The sequence below is a fragment of the Rattus rattus genome, chromosome X (assembly GCF_011064425.1).
Source record: "Rattus rattus isolate New Zealand chromosome X, Rrattus_CSIRO_v1, whole genome shotgun sequence".
Taxonomy (NCBI): Eukaryota; Metazoa; Chordata; class Mammalia; order Rodentia; family Muridae; genus Rattus; species Rattus rattus.
The window spans coordinates 75,277,443-75,295,070 of record NC_046172.1 but is presented as its reverse complement, the minus strand read 5'-3'; the positions used below and the strand labels follow the sequence as shown (position 1 = coordinate 75,295,070).

At 37.3% G+C, this 17,628-nt stretch overlaps 1 protein-coding gene across 1 annotated transcript; it reads right to left on the bottom strand.

The window, feature by feature from the left end:
* Nucleotides 1-11,283: 11,283 nt before the first annotated feature.
* On the bottom strand, nt 11,284-16,928 carry Serpina7 (serpin family A member 7). Its single transcript, XM_032890473.1, has 5 exons — nt 16,867-16,928; nt 14,735-15,382; nt 13,518-13,791; nt 12,694-12,841; nt 11,284-11,983 (listed from the first exon to the last, which is right to left on the bottom strand). Exons 1-5 carry the CDS (start codon nt 16,916-16,918, stop codon nt 11,780-11,782), a joined length of 1,326 nt encoding a protein of 441 aa, XP_032746364.1. The 5' UTR covers nt 16,919-16,928; the 3' UTR covers nt 11,284-11,779.
* Nucleotides 16,929-17,628: the final 700 nt, after the last annotated feature.

The following is a 17,628-nucleotide window of genomic DNA, read 5'->3' as shown; positions in this document are numbered from 1 at the left end:
TCAATGGCCTCAACTCCCAATAAAAGACATAGATTAACAAACTGGATACTCCATGAGGGACCCTGCATTTCTGCCTACAGGAAACACACCTCAGAGACAAAGACAGACACTACCTCAGAGTGAAAGGCTGAAAACAACTTTCCAAGCAAATGGTGGAAAAAGCAAGCTGGAGTAGCCATTCTAATATCAAATAAAATCAATTTTCAACTAAAAAGTCATCAAAAAAGATAAGGAAGGACAATTCATATTCATCAAAGGAAAAATCCACCAAGATGAACTCTCAATCCTAAATATCTATGCCCCAAATACAAGGGCACCTACATACGTAAAAGAAACCTTACTAAAGCTCAAAACACACATTGCACCTCACACAATAATAGTAGGAGATTTCAACACCCCACTCTCATCAATGGACAGACCATGGAAACAGAAATTAAATAGAGACATAGACAGACTAAGAGAAGTCATGAACCAAATGGACTTAACAAATATTTATAGAACATTCTATCCTAAAACAAAAGGATATAACTTCTTCTCACCACCTCAAGGTACTTTCTCCAAAATTGACCACATAATTGGTCATAAAACAGGCCCATGTATCCTATCAGACCACCATGGGATAAACCTGGTCTTCAATATCAATAAGGAAAGAACACCCACAAATACATGGAAGAGGAACAATGCTCTACTCAATGATAACCTGATGGAGGAAGAAATAAAGAAAGAAATTAAAGACTTTTTAGAATTTAATGAAAATGAAGGTACAACATACCCAAACTTATGGGACACAATGAAAGCTGTGCTAAGAGGAAAACTCAAACCTCTGAGTGCCTGCAGAAAGAAACAGGAGAGATCATATATCAGCAGCTTGACAGCACACCTAAAAGCTCTAGAACAAAAAGAAGCAAATACACCCATGAGGAATAGAAGGCAGGAAATAATCAAACTCAGAGATGAAATCAACCAAATAGAAACAAAAAGGACTATACAAAGAATCAACAGAACCAAAACCTGTTTCTTTGAGAAAATCAACAAGATAGATAAACCCTTAGTCAAACTGACCAGAGGACACAGTGTGTTCAAATTAACAAAATCAGAAATGAAAAGGGAGACATAACTACAGATTCAGAGGAAATTCAAAAAATCATCAGATCATACTACAAAAGCTTATATTCAATAAAACTTGAAAATCTGAAATGGACATTTTCTGAACAGATTCAAGTACCAACGTTAAATCAGGAATAGACAAACCAGTTAAACAACCCCATAACTCCTAAGGAAATAGAAGAAGTCATTAAAGGTCTCCCAACCAAAAAGAGCCCAGGTCCAGACGGGTTTAGTGCAGAATTCTATCAGACCTTCATAGAAGACCTCATACAAATACTATCCAAACTATTCCACAAAATTGAAACAGATGGATCAGCTACAAATTCCTTCTGTAAAATACAATTACTCTTATACCTAAACCACACAAAGACCCAACAAAGAAAGAGAGACCAGACCAATTTCCATTATGAATATCAAAAAATACTAAAAAAAAAAATTCTGGCAAACCAATCCAAGAGCCATCAAAACAATCATCCACCATGATCAAGTGAAGCTTCACCCCAGAGATGCAGGGATTGTTTAATATAGGAAAACCATCAACGTAATCCATTATATAAAAAACTGAAAGAAAAAACCCATGATCATTTCATTAGATGCTGAAAGCATTTGACAAAATTCAACACCTTCAGGATAAAAGTCCTGGAAAGAATAGAATCCAAGGCCCATACCTAAACATAGTAAAAGCCATATACAGCAAACCAGTGGCTAACATTAAACTAAATGGAGAGAAACTTGAAGCAATCCCATTAAAATCAGAGACTAGACAAGGCTGCCCACCTTCTCCCTACTTATTCAATATAGTTCTCGGAATCCTAGCCAGAGCCATCAGACAACAAAAGGAGACCAAGGGGACACAGTTTGGATAGGAAGAAGTCAAAATACACTGTTTGCAGAGGATATGATTGTATACTTAAGGGATCCCAGAAGTTCAACCAGAGAAGTACTAAACCTGATAAACACCTTCAGCAAAGTGCCTGGGTATAAAATTAATTCAAATAAATCAGTAGCCTTCCTCTACAAAAAGAAACAAGTCCAGAAAAAATGGGGAAAACAACACCCTTAATAATAGTCCCAAATAACATAAAATAGTTCAGTGTGACATTAACCAAGCAAGTGAAAGATCTGTATGATAAGAGCTTCAAGCCTCTGAAGAAAGGAATTGAAGATCTCAGAAGATGGAAAGATCTCCCATGCTCATGGATTAGCAGGATTAATATAGTAAAAAATTGTCCATTTAACCAAAAGTGATCTACAGATTCAATGCAATCCATCAAAATACTTCCAATTCTTCAAAGAGTTAAACAGAACAATTTGCAAATTCATCTGGAATAACAAAAAACCCAGGATAGCTAAAACTATCCTCAACAATAAAAGGACTTCAGGGGGAATCACTATCCCTGAACTCAAGCGGTATTACAGAGCAATAGTGATAAAAACTGCATGGTATTGGTACAGAGACAGGCAGATAGACCAATGGAATGAATTGAAGACCCAGAAATGAACCCACACACCTATGGTCACTTGATTTTTGACAAAGGCCAAAACCATCCAATGGAAAAAGATAGCATTTTCAGCAAATGGTGCTGGTTCAACTGGAAGTCAACATGTAGAAGAATGCAGATCGATCCATGCTTATCACCCTTTACAAAGCTTAAGTCCAAGTATATCAAGGACCTGCACATCAAACCAGATACACTTAAACTAATAGAAGAAAAAGTGGGGAACAATCTTGAACACATGGACACTGGAGAAAATTTCCTGAACAAAACACCAGTGAGTTATGCTCTAAGATCAAGACTCGACAAATGAGATCTCACAAAGCTACAAACTTTTGTAAGGCAAAGGACACTGTCCTTAGGAAAAGATGGCAACCAACAGATTGGTAAAAAGATCTTTACCAATCCTACAACTGATAGAGGACTCATATCCAAAATATACAAGGAACTTACAAACTTAGACAGCAGGGAGACAAATAACTATTAAAAAATGGGGTTCAGAGCTATACAAAGAATTCACATGTGAGGAATGCCGTATGGCTGAGAAACACCTAAAGAAATGTTCAACATCTTTAGTTATAAGGGAAATGCAAATCAAAACAACCCTGAGTTTTCACCTCAAACCAGTGAGAATGGCTAAGATCAAAAACTCAGGTGACAGCAAATGCTGGCAAGGATGTGGAGAAAGGGGAACACTCCTCCATTGTTGGTGGGATTGCAGACTGGTACAACCATTCTGGAAATCAGTCTGGAGGTTCCTCTGAAAATTGGACATTGAACTACCTGAAGTCCCAGCTATACCTCTCTTGGGCAGATACCCAAAAGATGCTCCAACATAAAACAAAGACAAATGCTCCACTATGTTCATAACAGCCTTGTTTATAATAGCCAGAAGCTGGAAAGAACCCAGATGCCCTTCAACAGAGGAATGGATACAGAAAATGTGGTACATTTACACAATGGAGTACTACACCACTCTCAAAAACAATGACTTTATGAAATTCATAGGCAAATGGATGGAACTGGAAAATATCATCCTGAATTAGGTAACCCAATCACAGAAAAACACACGTGGTATGCACTCATTGATAAGTGGATATTAGCCCAAATGCTTGAATTGCCCTAGATGCACAGAACACATACTCAAGACAGATGATCAAAATGTGCACGCTTCACTCCTTTTTTAAAAGGGGAACAAGAATATCCTTGGCAGGGAATAGGGAGGCAAATTTTAGAACAGATGCTGAAGGAACACCCATTCAGAGCCTGCCCCACGTGTGGCCCATACATATACAGTCACCAAACCAGATAAGATGTATGAAGCAAAGAAGTGCAGGCTGACAGGAACTGGATGTAGATCTCTCCTGAGAGCCACAGCCAGAATACAGCAAATACATAGGTGAATGCCAGCAGCAAACCACTGAACTGAGAACGGGACCCCTGTTGAAGAAATCAGAGAAAGTACTGAAAGAGCTTAGGGGCTTGAGACCCCATATAAACAACAATGCCAAGCAACCAGAGCTTCCAGGGACTAAGCCACTACCCAAAGACTATACATGGACTTACCCTGGGCTCCAACTGCATAGGTAGCAATGAATAGCCTAGTAAGGGTACCAGTGGAAGGGGAAGCCCTTGGTCCTGCCAAAACTGAACCCCCAGTGAACAGGATTGTTGGGGGGAGGGCGGATAATGCAGGAAGTATTGGGAGGGGAACACCCATAGAATGGGAGGGTGAGGGGTTAGGGTTCTGTTGGCCAGGAAACCAGGAAAGGAAATAACAATTGAAATGTAAATAAGAAATACCCAATTTAATAAAAATAGAAGAAAAAATTGTGGGATACAGATAAAAAAGAAAAAAGTCTCATATCATTCTCAGTACTCTTTCTTCTATAAGTTTTCTTGGTATGGTGTTTCTTCAGAGAAATTGAAAAGGACCAATACATCTTAAGACAGTGGGAAAATTAACTAAATGTGTGCTTTAATGGTTCTTTGGATGGAATGCCTCTGAGTATGTATATATGTAGAAAAGAGCTCATGTGGCTTGAACCTCTCATAATGCCAAAATAGAGAAGATATTGCCTTTCTTATCTGCTATCTCAGAGGTGAAGCGCAAGAAATGAAGTGAAGATGAGGCTTTAATGAAATCAGCTATTAACAACTGAACTCAGACTCTCCATTACTCAACGTAGACAAGGGCTATTGACCTCAATAATCAGGAAAGGCAATAGACTCTGTTACACAACAAATTCCAGCAGCTTGTGTTTGGCACACAAAGTGATTTGATAATCTCTTGCCAAATTTTGATGGAAATAGACATAAAAATTAATATGTTCTCAAAAAATATAGCTAAAATTTCTTGTGGGTATTGTTTTTGTAATGGAGTTACAGATGCATGCACACAAATACATGATAGATAGATAGATAGATAGATAGATAGATAGATAGATAGATAGATAGATAGATAGATAGATAGATAGATAAATAGATAGATGGATATGTACATAGGTACGTACATACATACATACATACATACAAAGATACATACATACATACGTATACAAATACAATTTTAAAACATAAAGAAATACATTCCTGAAAGTAAGATAGCCTGTGAAAGAACTAAACTTTCAAGTTGTTCACTAATGGGATTCCTAAGTTCTAGGATATGGCCTTCCATGAAGAGATAGCCCCACGTGACAATAGTGACAGCTGTATCACTTTTAAAATTTATAGCATTTCATAGACAATATACTTACTACAGTAATCAAACTATCAAATGATTACTAATATTTTTGGGTTAAAATTATATTCCCCAAGGTGATAGTGTTAGGAGATACATTCTTTTAGAAGCTAAAAGGTCATTAGATCAGAACATTCATGAAGATTAGCATCCATTTAAAAACTAAATGTGAACAGTGTCTAGTTTGTGTTTTGGCATGTAAATTATATATAACTTAGTATAAGAAGATGGAAACCAACAAACTAGAAACTAATCCTCAACAGAACTAAACACACTGAAATCCTGACCTTGAACTTCAAGCCTACAGAAATGTGAGAAAAAATTTTCTAGAGGTGGTCTCTTTAGGTTCCACTTCTAGCAGATAGGCAGGGCCTCTAGTGGAGGGATGGGTTCACCAATCTACCTTCAAAATTTTTTTGACGCAGAATTGTTCCTGTCTAAAAGAAATGTAGGGACAAAAATGGAGAAGAGGCTGAAAGAAAGGTCATCTTGGGATCCATCCCATGGGCAGGAACCAAACTCTGACACTACTACTGATGCTATGCTGTGCTTACAGACAGGAGCCTAGCATGGCTGTCCTCTGAGAGGGTCTACCAGCAACTGACTGAGACAGATGCAGACACTTACAGCCAACCATAGGACTGAGGTCAGGAACTCTTATGGAAGAGTTAGGGGGAAGATTAAAGGAATGGCAACCCCATAGAAAGTATCAAGTATAAGTATCAAGTAATAGTATTGATTAAATGCTTACTCCTGAAAGCTCCCAGAGACTAAGCCACCAAACAAAGAGCAAACATAGGCTGGTCAGTCGCCCCCCACCCCAGCATATATATAGCAGAGTCCTTGTCTGGACTTGGTGGGAGAGGATGAGCCTAATTCTCTAGAGAGTTGATGTGCTAGGGAAGGAGGATACCTTGGGTGGGGTGGGAGGAGGGAATGGGGGTTGGGAGTGGGAGCAGGAAGGTAGGGGTGTAGGGGGGGTGTAGGGAGGGTAGAGCAGAGTATATGGAGTGGGAGGATAGGAGAGCACACTCTCAGAGGCAAAGGGCAGGGGGGAGCTGAAGAACTCTCGAGGGAGGGACCAGGAAGGGGGGCAATGTTTAGAATGTAAATAAATAAAAATTTTAAAATTAACTTTATTTAATTTATTAATATCTGTTGTTTATAGCCACTCAGTCAATGATAGTTTGTTATAACAATCTCAACTTATTTAGACATGTAGCAAGAGCATCTTGTTTGCATAGAAATGCATATATTATTATTATAATTACTATGTTGTATAATATAATTAATTTTAAATTTTATTTGTTTGTGGTTTAACTTTTACAATGTTGGAGATTGATCCCAGTGTTTTACATATACTAAGTAAGTGATCCACCACTGAACCCTTCACAATACTTATTTAATGGTTAAAAAAAAATAAATATGAGATCTACCATAAAAAATACTTAAGATTTATCCACAATATTAATACATTCACTGTTTTTACAGGCTTCTATATAATTCAAGTATTATATACATTGAATAACAACTCACTACTTTCTGCTCCCTATAGCAGTGTTCATCCTACTTTCTGTTTCTATAAGTATGACTACTCTACCTGCCTCCTGCAGATGGAATGATATAAGACTTGAACATCAATGACTATCTTATTTGGATTAATGTCCTCAACCTTTACATCTACAAGATTTCCTTCTTTTCAAAAGAAATGGTCCATTTTATATGCACATCATATTGTCTTCATCTCTGTATCATTTATTCAAATAAACCAACTTAACTTACTTTATTTTTTAAATAGCATTTTTAAATTAAAAAATATTTTTGCCTCACTTCCTTTTCCTCACTACAACTGTTCCCATGTTCTCTACTCCACAATTCCTATCAAATTCATGGGCTCATTTTTAGTTGTGATATATAAGCATATATTATGTATATGTAACATAAACATATATATTATATGTATATATAAACACAATCTGTTCAGTCTATTTCTTGTTAGTACTATAAATGACTTCAGGGCTGATCACTTTGTACTGGATAACTAATTGGGTGCCTCATCTCTGAAGAAGACTAATTCTATCACTTTAACCAATTCTTTTGTGCCTGTAGTTTTTTTTGTCTAAGTTCAGGGTCCCATTGCTTAGATAGCCATACTACTGAAGTATCATAGATAAAGTTTCCCTGTGATTTCTCAGATACACATTCTCACCGCAGAATTTAATTTTATACATGAATACTAAATTTACATCAATCCCACCCTTTATTTTCCACCACTCACTTCCTCTTGTGTCTCCCCTATTCCTTCTGAAGTCCAGGACCTTCTTTTCTATGCCTACATTGTTATATAAATATTTATTTCTAGTATGCTTTTCTGATGCTGTTATGAAATATTGCCTAAAAACAACAGGAGAAAGGTTTTTGTTTCATCTTTGCTTTCAGGTTACAATCAAAGTTGGATCAGGAACTTGAGCAAGATCAGAAACAAATATTGTGGAGCAAAGTTGATTACTGGTTTGTTTCTAGGCTGCCATGCACCTACCTACCAAGCCTATATGCCTAGATATAGTATTGTCTACAATGGTGGGGGTGTATTTCATATCGATAAGCAATCAAGAAAATGCCTCAAAGAGTGCTCCCAAGCCAATCTAGTGGAGGAAATTCTTTAACTGAGATTCCCTCTACCATGGTATGCCAAGTTGACAACCAAAATTAAGCATCACACTGACAATGTTTTTATTTAATGGAGGATTGTGGGAGATTCTAGAACCTTGGACAAGAAAAGTGGTTAGATGCTATAAGCAGATCTTAATAAGCAATCCTAGTAGAAGCCTAGATATCATTATTGTTAAGAGGAATTTTCAAGACAACATAACATTGAGTCTATGATATGGTTATTACTAACAACTCTGTGCAGGTCTACATTAAAAAAGATTAAATGAGATATAAATAAATAAGTTAATAAATAATAAAGTTTGAAGACACAGAGAATACTTGTAAGGTTAGTGTTACAGCCAAGGCAAGACAATGTGTTAAGGAGAGGTTTCTTGTTCTATGGAGGGTGCTTAACTTCTGTGAAAGCAGAGAACCTCAGAAGTTGCAGGGTCCTAGAAAGTAATTGCTTCGATACACAAAATCTGTTGTTAATGTGGTAGAAATAAGCAAAGATCCATCCTAAGCTAGCAGCCAACCTTAGCAATGTCCCCCTCATTGTATATGCTTTGGAATCCTGAATGATGCAAGACTAAGAGGAGTTAAGAGTTTTCCTTCACTATTTCAGAAAGTCACTGAGGTCAGTCAACACATGGAAGTGCTTGAGTTGCTATAAAAAGGCCCTGAGAGGCCACTGTATTAAGCTGTGAAAGTGAAGACTGTTAGATATCCTAATAGGTTGGAACTGTCAGAGACATGAGACATCTGTCAAGAAGAGCTGAATATGAGAACTAGGTCCATGCCATGTTATAGGCAGCAAAGTTAGAGATCCTGAGTCATGAAAGTTCTTGAAAACTAATGTCCCAAACATTGACATGGAGTTACAAAATTGGAGGGTCCCAATTAAGAGATTACATTGAGTCTCAGAAAAGATTGGCCTTTTAAATATTGTTGAGACTGAAAGATTATGGAGACATTTAAGGTAGGACTGAATGCAGTTTTCCCTGTGATACTGCATGATCCTATAAAGATCATGGAGTGAAATGTGGTGGTCTAATTGTGAAATGTCCTCACACTGGCTCACACATTTAAACACTTGTATCCTGGTTGCTCGTGCTATTTGGAGTGAGGAATAGGGAAGTTTTAGGATATGGACCATTGTTAGAGGAAGTACATCACTTATAGGTAGGCTTTGGACAGTTTTAGCTGCATCCAACTTCTAGTTTACTCTCTCAGTTTCCTATTTGATGAAATATGATCAGCAACTTTCCCACTGTGGACATCTGTTCACATATCTTTCTTGCCATTATGGATTTCTCTCCTAGAACCATAAGCCAAAACAAACTCTAATTTTTTAATGTTGTTTCTGCCTATGATATTGTATCATAATAACAGAAAGGTAAAACACACACACACACACACACACACACACACACACACACACACACACACACCCTACTGTTTTACTGGATCCATTTAGCATTGTCAATACAGACATGTTTATAACTAAGTACTTGGTGTTAAAGAACATATCAGGTTCATCCTTAGAGAAAATAGATTCTATCTTTCTCAATAGCCATTGATCATAAGTCTTCATCTGTGGGTGAAGACTTGTGACATTTCCCCCACCCATGTTGGAATACCTTATTGTTCTTGTCATTATGCAGTTCTTGTTAGACAACCATATTGTTGAGGTTTCATGGGTGTAGCATCCCTATCATGTCTGTAAAGACACTAGCAACAAATGCTGATCCTCTGTTTAGAACACACTTTCCTAATATTAGCTGACTCTTTTGTTTGTAAATGTGTCTGTTTTAGGTTAGGTAACCATTCACTTGTCCTCTTCATATTAATCCTTGTGTGTTTCTGTAATAGTCTCTTGTGTATTTCTGTAATAGTCTCCATAATTTTCTACAAAAAACATCTTTGGTGAGGGGACAGAGCTACATTTACCTGTGTGTATAAGGATAAGTATTGCAATATGGGTAGAAATTATATTGTTTTGGGAAAAATGGTAGCAGTACATTATCTAGCTTCTATGTCCTCTCCATTCAGGAAAGATTAGCTAGGTTTACAATATCTGGCATGAATTCCCCCCTATTGAGTTGGCCTTAAATATAACTGAACAGCTGCTGATTATTTCAGAGATAAAAGTGCCACTGTTGCATCATTACCAGGCTGGTCATTGGTGTGAGTCCCAGGCTTTACCACTGAGTAGTAGAACTATTGATTGTCTTTCTCCCTTGGCAGCTTACATAGCATCTCAGATACTGTGAGAGCTAGTCCTCAGGGAGAAAGTTTCCAGGTCAGTTCCAGCTCAGTTCCTCTAAGTTTTCAGTATCTTCAGCAATGGGGTCTTACATTGAATTTCTCATAGGCAACCAAGGGCAACATGTTGTTTGAGGGGTATCTTGCATTTTTACTGCAACTCATAGGAATTGATAAGGTTCTAACAGCATGGATATTTTCCCATTTATATTTAACACATGAGGAAAAGACGTTATGGAGTTCATGTTCTTTGCCCAAGATCCCGAAATAGTGTACGTAACAGAACCAGTATTGTAATGTAACTTCAGTGAAACAAAACATCATGACAAGAATGAATTTTTTTCCTGTATCATAAGTCATTATCCATCTCTGGGTTTCCAATTCCTTTTTCATGAAGCCAAACTATTACAGAAAATATAAGCAAGCTTCATAACAAATGTTTCTACTAAGAAAAGAATAAAAACTGAAATATATTTATTTCCTGAACACATTTTTATATTTATATGGAAGCACATCTTCCTAGTACTTACATGTTTGTTGCTTTTTTTGTAAGTGAATATTGGGGGTAGAATTTGGCTACTAAATAATTAACTCTCATTGTGTTATTTGTGTTCCAAATTCTAATACAAGGTACCTGAATACATAACTTTGAGATTAAATCTACTTCAGTAGGTGAAGCTCGTATGGCATTTCTGGGCAGTGGATGTTTGGTGACACAAAGTATCATATTTCATTAAGGAGTACAGACAGACAAAAGGATAACCACAAAACTTCCATGAGAGCAAGGAGAAAGATATTTTAAAAGGAATATGAAAAATAATTCATATTATTTATTTAGATATATAAAATAGTATATGATGCAAATGAATTTTCCTTCCTTCATCAATAGCTTATAAATTAGCACAATGAGATTTGCTGGCGATGATGTGGGCTTATATGAGGAAATTTTTTATTTCACCTTGCTTTGTTTTTGAATACGTTAGGTCACAAAAGCTACATCCCTAGATGAAAGTACTCAGTTTATGACTTGATAGTATAGTGAAAGAAATTTTATTAAAAGAAATCTAGCAGTAGCCAACATCACAGACTTATTTTGAACAAGTAAAAAAGGCAGGGGTTATTGTGAAGATGATATACAAGTCACTTCATTTACACGTTCACCAATGATACTATTGAAATACTGTAATATAAAGACTTGACCTATATTGCAACTAGTGTCCAAAAGATACATCCAAAGGCATTTGTAATCCTAGGCAAAATTTCTAGATTTAGCTAACTGATTAGCAGCTTTACAATGATTTACTGACATCAATCCATTTTAGTTTTGGATAACAATCACTCATTGACTATCTGAATGTTTGGTCACAGGATTAGTCTCTTCCACAGTCACTGTACTCCTGAGAATGTCTACTTTTATCACTTGCACAAAAGAAATAAAGTTCAAGTCCATAGCAAGTAAGCTATGCAATACATTTATTTCCTATTATAATATATACATACTCAATGACCTCTTCGTTAATTACTCTTTTGTTGGGTCAACAACTTTCCCTAAAAAGAGAACACTTCTCGTCCGTTTCTCTAAAATCATCAGTAAGAATGTTCTATCCAATCGGATGACAGCGTGAAGAGGAGCTACTTCTGGCTGATCCAGAGACCCAGCTTCAGGAGAAGCTCCTTCTTTAGTTCCCTCTTCACCAATGTGCAGCACAGCCTTGTGAAAAGCCTGTGGAAGAAGAACAGACACTGAAGGTTCCCTGAAATACTGGCAACAACCTTTGGTAAGTTGGAAGTACCAAAGAAACACATCATATTATGGTGACTGTCCTTGAATATGAATATTACTTTGATAATTATAGAAGAATGCTTTTCTCTGACTTAGGATAAATTGTTTGGGTAGCATCACCTTCCAACTCTTTGGTGTCCTTCTCATATCCTCTAGCACTGTATCTTACAACAGTCACTTCTGACTGTTCATTAAGACTTTCCATTATATTAGTACATAAAAGTTAGGGATGGAAATTATATTTCTTCATATATATATATATATATATATATATATATATATATATATATATATATTTGGGTGTTTGGTCCACATGTATGTCTTTACATCACATGCATGCCTAGTACCTGCAGAGACCAGAAGAGGGTGTCAAAATCTCATGAGACTGAAGTTACATACAGTTCTGTGGTGCCATGATGCTGCTGGACATTGAACTTGTTTTTTCTGGAAGAGCAAGCAGTGCTCTTATCTGTTGAACCATCAATACAGCCCCAGAAATTATTGACTCAAAATGACTCTCTTGTGATATTGACCTAACAGAATCACCTGCCTCTAGACATGAAAGATTCCTTATTGGCCAAATGAGATGGGTGAATCATTTGACAATGTCCTTTCCCGTGCATATAGCAAACAGTAACCAACCAACTTACATAGGAAAGTTTTAGACCATTGTATTTTGTGATTCCAGGAAAGTCAGCACTTTCAGCAAAGGCATCCCTCATACCCATCTTCTGAAGAGTACTTCCAAGGTCATATGTGGCAGAAATGGAAAACTTTGGAACAAACAATTCAACCCATCTGTGTGAAATAAGTAAAGGGTGATAGGACAGTCACCACACAAATCATACTACTCTCTCTCTCTCTCTCTCTCTCTCTCTCTCTCTCTCTCTCTCTCTCCCCTCTCTCTCTCTGTTAACTCTGCTATTTCTCTAAACACTGAAAGTGGAAGAAGTTGTCTAAGACTCAGAAAATATTGTTCTACAGCATATGGTGTCCTGACCCCTTATTATCAGAAAAATACAGCTCTGTGGTATTGAGCAAAGGACAGGGGTCTGGTGGCATCAAGACCAAAGGGTAGTATATAATAACTTCATGGTTTTTCATTGTGCAGTTCTAGCTCATATTAACTGCACTCCACACCCAACATCAAATTTTATTCATCCCAAAGTCTTAGTTGGCCCCTAAGAATATCAGTTTCCTAGTGAACTCACTTTGGGAAACTCTGAGAATTTCTAATTTGATAACTATCCATGGTACTACCTGCTTTGGAGTTTTCCCAATATGCTTAGATGAAACACCACGGATGTGTCCAGAAAAGTGTCAGGACACTGTATATTGTGGACTATTTCAACAATCACCATACCACAGCCAGGTGGTTTTAGGTAATTTTCCTACCTCGAGATCTCTTCTAAACTTATCCTCACTTCCACTCTTAAGCCCACTCTTATGCCCCCATATCCTCTAAATTGTTTACCCTTTCTGCAATAAATGGTTCCACTTCTTCAGTGTTTTAGATGACATGGCTGCTTCTACCCATTCCATGTGCCCTTCCTTCGGAAGGACAAAAAGTGCCAGGGCATTCGCACTATAGTCCATTTGAAGTACTGTACAATTCAGCTCCACATCCACATAATGATAGTATTGTTCTAGCTGGTGCATCATGGGCACTTGTACTGTGGTGCTCTTGTCCACTGAAAAGTTGGAACTCTCTTCTGTTTTAGATACACGAAAAGGATTTGCCCACTGGGCTTAAAACACAGAAAGGGAAGAGATGTTTCTTTGAGATCATTAGTCATTCAGCTAATAATTAAGACTGCCTACTCTTAACCCATTTTCCAAATGACTCCAAGTGACTCACTGGGGAACAGAGAAACAAAGTCAGCTGCCATATCCATCCAGTTACCATATGCGAAAACCAGAAGGCCTTTCTAATGTTGCTGGACCTCAGAGTCAGATTTAGAAACACTATACTTTCTACATCCATCTGAAACAGTATCTCCTTCCATGCAAAGACATGTGAGTATCCAGGAAAATAGGAGAAATTAGAAAACACTGTTCTGCCATTTTAAAAATACATAGGTGTGTGGCTGATTCCAAAATATCCACTCATCCAAACATAAAATACAAGATCTATAGAAGCAAGAGGAATCTGGGTAGAGCACTTTCAGAAAGGAGGCCACATCATACTTGCTATAAGCTTCAGCTTTAGGGTTAGACAGTCTTGCTTGGAAGGGTAAGCACTGAAAATTAGTAATGGTATGTTTTTGAAGCATAATCTTAGCATATAATATGTACTTAATATATAATACAAGGTATTTTCAGTGTATCAAAATGTACACAGTAAATAAGGGCCATGTTATGCTTAGATAGAAATTCAGATGACTGGCCAAGCCCAAGCTCTTCCCATCTCATTAAATAAATTAGAAACTGTAATTATTTAACCTGATATTATCAGAGCATTCATAACATTGTCAACCACATCTTTAAAAGTTTTATCTCCCTAGAAATTTCCTGGACTCATACACAGAGCTGTATGTCATCTTGGAATGATCCAATAAAATGCACAGATAGGGACAATAGTGAAAAATCACTGTGGTATGAGGGACAACTATTGATGCCAGTGACAAAAAGACATTAATTTCTCCCTAGTCCTCTATCTGAACTCTGGAATTTGTTGACTTGATACCTTACCTTTGAAATGAATATAGTTCACCAGAATCATGATAACGTTCAGTTTGAGGTCTTGAATTAAGCCTACAATTTTCCCTTTGGTTTGCTTCTCCACATAACTGTTGATCTCGTGCTGGGCTGCAGAAACATTGGAGAAGTCAGTAGAAAAGACTTCAGTTTCATAGAGGGTCTTGACATCATCCAAAAACTTTGCCAGTGGTTTCAGCTGTTGCCCAATAAAAACTGCATTTCCCATCTGCAATTCCAGTTCATTCTTGGGGAAATTCAATGAACAGATCAAATGCTGGAAGCCCTGTTGTAATTCTTTCACAGGAGTGTCTGTGAGGTTAAACCCCAAGACCTCCAGAATCTGTGTTTGGGTGCTAGAGCCAGATCCAAAAGAAAGCATGGCTAAAGCAGCAGATATGCTCACAGGGGAGAAGAAGATGTTCAAATCTGGGTTCTCCACAGAGAGCTTCCGATACAGCCTGAAGGCAAAATCAGCATTGATAGATGGCATCTTATAGAGAGTGGCATTTTGTTGGGGCAAATGACAGGTCGTTACTTTGCCTTCAGAGCTGTTATGTGGTGCACAATGGATTGTAGCCTGAAGCCCCAAAACCAAGAGAAACAGATAGAAGAACATGGACATTCTGGAATGGAGATGATCTACAAAACATGAAGTGAGAGAACCATTGGGGGGGCATAGTCACATGAAACAGTCTCTGATTCAGAGAAACATAAGTCACCCACCTTGATTTATAAAAACAAAGCAAGTATTTGATGGCATGTTTAGTGAGGATTAAGGAGTGGTAGTCTCTTTCTTCACTAAAGACCAGTGGCATGTCTACTAGGAGAAAAGAGTAGGAGAAATGGCTTGCCTGGGAAACAGTAATACGATGTCATGAATCCATTATCATGTAGTAACAGCATATGAAATTATGGATACTAATTTAAATTCTTGGGAAAAAATCACTTGTCATCTGAACTAAAGGCAGCTTTATGAGTGTGAAGAATCATTAGGCAGAACAAGCACTCCCTTGTTAATTGTACGTGTACATTAGAAGTTTGGTTAGTGTGCATCTGTGCATTTTAAATAGATGTTTTCTTAAGGTGACATTTGTGATGTGACAAAATGAGAACAACCCCTCCAAGAAATGACTAGTAAATAAAGACATATATCCAATAACAGAAAGATGAAAGAGTAAGTCTATCAAGTCATGAACAACATAATAAGCCAACATTCATGCACTTGTGAAATGTACGAGAGCCACAAGAGTTTTTTTCAAATAAGAGGAAAGTGAAAGTATAACATTCTTTTTTTTAGAGACTTTGTTCTTTCAGTACCAAGCAAAGAGTCATTTCTCACTTCTAACAGATCTTATTCCTCTAAGTATGCATGTCATTTTGGAATTATTAGTTCTCTAAGCATGCAACAATACAAAGAAACATAGAGCTAGCTTTAGAGACACAAATATTCATACACTAGTGGTTAGAAAGAAGATATCCATGTGACCAGTATAGGACCTCTTCCTAACACTGTCATTTTCTTTATGAGTGGCCTCTCCCTAGATATAAACTGCTATATTATAGAACTCCTCCTAATCCACACTATCTTACTGAATCCTTACTCATCTACCCAGATGCTGTTTGTCCACTCATACTTCAGCCTCCATTAGGATATATGTTTCCTTCTCTCTCAACCCCATAAACCCACTCGTTCATTTTCAATCCATATCTCAATATATTGCACCAATGTTTATAGATAAACCCATATAAAAGTGTTTGTTTTGTTTTTGTTCTACATTTCTAATGGTCATGATAAACAATGAATACTGCCTGAATACTTACCAAAACTTTTCTTTTTACTCCATCTCTACTGTCACTTGCCTTGCCTAAGTTTAAGGCCTTAATGAATTTATCAGCCCCTAGCAGGACAGAGGGCCTCTTATCCTCTCCACCCTTCTTCCTTCATTCACTTTTAGGTCAAATATCCACATTATCACCAGCGTACTCTTCCTATCAAAGTCATTAAGGCTGGTTAGAGGGTCAGATATCAGATGAGCACGCTTGCCTCCTGAACAAACTCACAGATATTTGGACCTCTGACTTGTTAGCAATGTTCAATGTTCCCAAGGAGAAAAACTACTTACGGCACATGCCCAAGAAGCCACTTGCATCTCTCAGATAGCAACACCTTTCCATCTTTATAACATGCCCTCTATTGCAAAACTAGAGCATTCCTAGTTACAAATTAACCATGCCACGGACTCTGGGATGACATTTACAAAGCTGATGCACAAAACAAAGGCCAAGTGGAAAACAAGGCTTAACAAATAAGGTTTGTACTCTGGGTGCAATTTTAGATAATAGTTTGGCTTCTACATTCATCCTTCATTCAAAATAGTTCTTCCTATCAATGTTAGGCCGTGATTACTTTTGAGAAGAAGGTGTACAGACAGAGGCTTGGAGGCTCTTTCTAATTGGTTTTGTGCATATGTGGATAAACTGCTGCTAAATCGTCTAGACTAAAAATGCTCAAGGAAACTAGTCATTTCTTCTGATCACCTAAACCACTATACCTCCCCACCCAAGGACTCCAAAATATAGTATACATGGGGCCAAGAATGTGGAATTAAAACTACTATTCCAAACTGAGTTTAACTGAAATATACAAAGAAGCAGATGAAACATAGATTTCATTAAGAAACTCCAGTTTAGCCTTGAATCTGTCACTTTCTAAATATAATGATACTTGTAAAAGTAACTCCTGCGATTTAACAAAACACGAAGTACCTGACTACCTTAACTACATTAAGGATCAATTTGTTAATCAATTTGGACAATCAAGGGAGTAGGGAACTAACTGGGGCTAGTTCAAGTTAATCCTACATATAGTCTATGGAAGGACTTAA

Excerpts from the sequence above, each read along its gene's own strand:
- Serpina7 (XM_032890473.1), bottom strand. The coding sequence starts at position 16,918 with ATGGAAAGGTGTTGCTATCTGAGAGATGCAAGTGGCTTCTTGGGCATG. Across the intron at positions 13,792-14,734 it reads GAACTATATTCATTTCAAAG|CCCAGTGGGCAAATCCTTTT; the intron begins GTAAGGTATCAA and ends CTGTGTTTTAAG. Across the intron at positions 11,984-12,693 it reads ATGGTCTAAAACTTTCCTAT|GCTTTTCACAAGGCTGTGCT; the intron begins GTAAGTTGGTTG and ends CTTCTTCCACAG.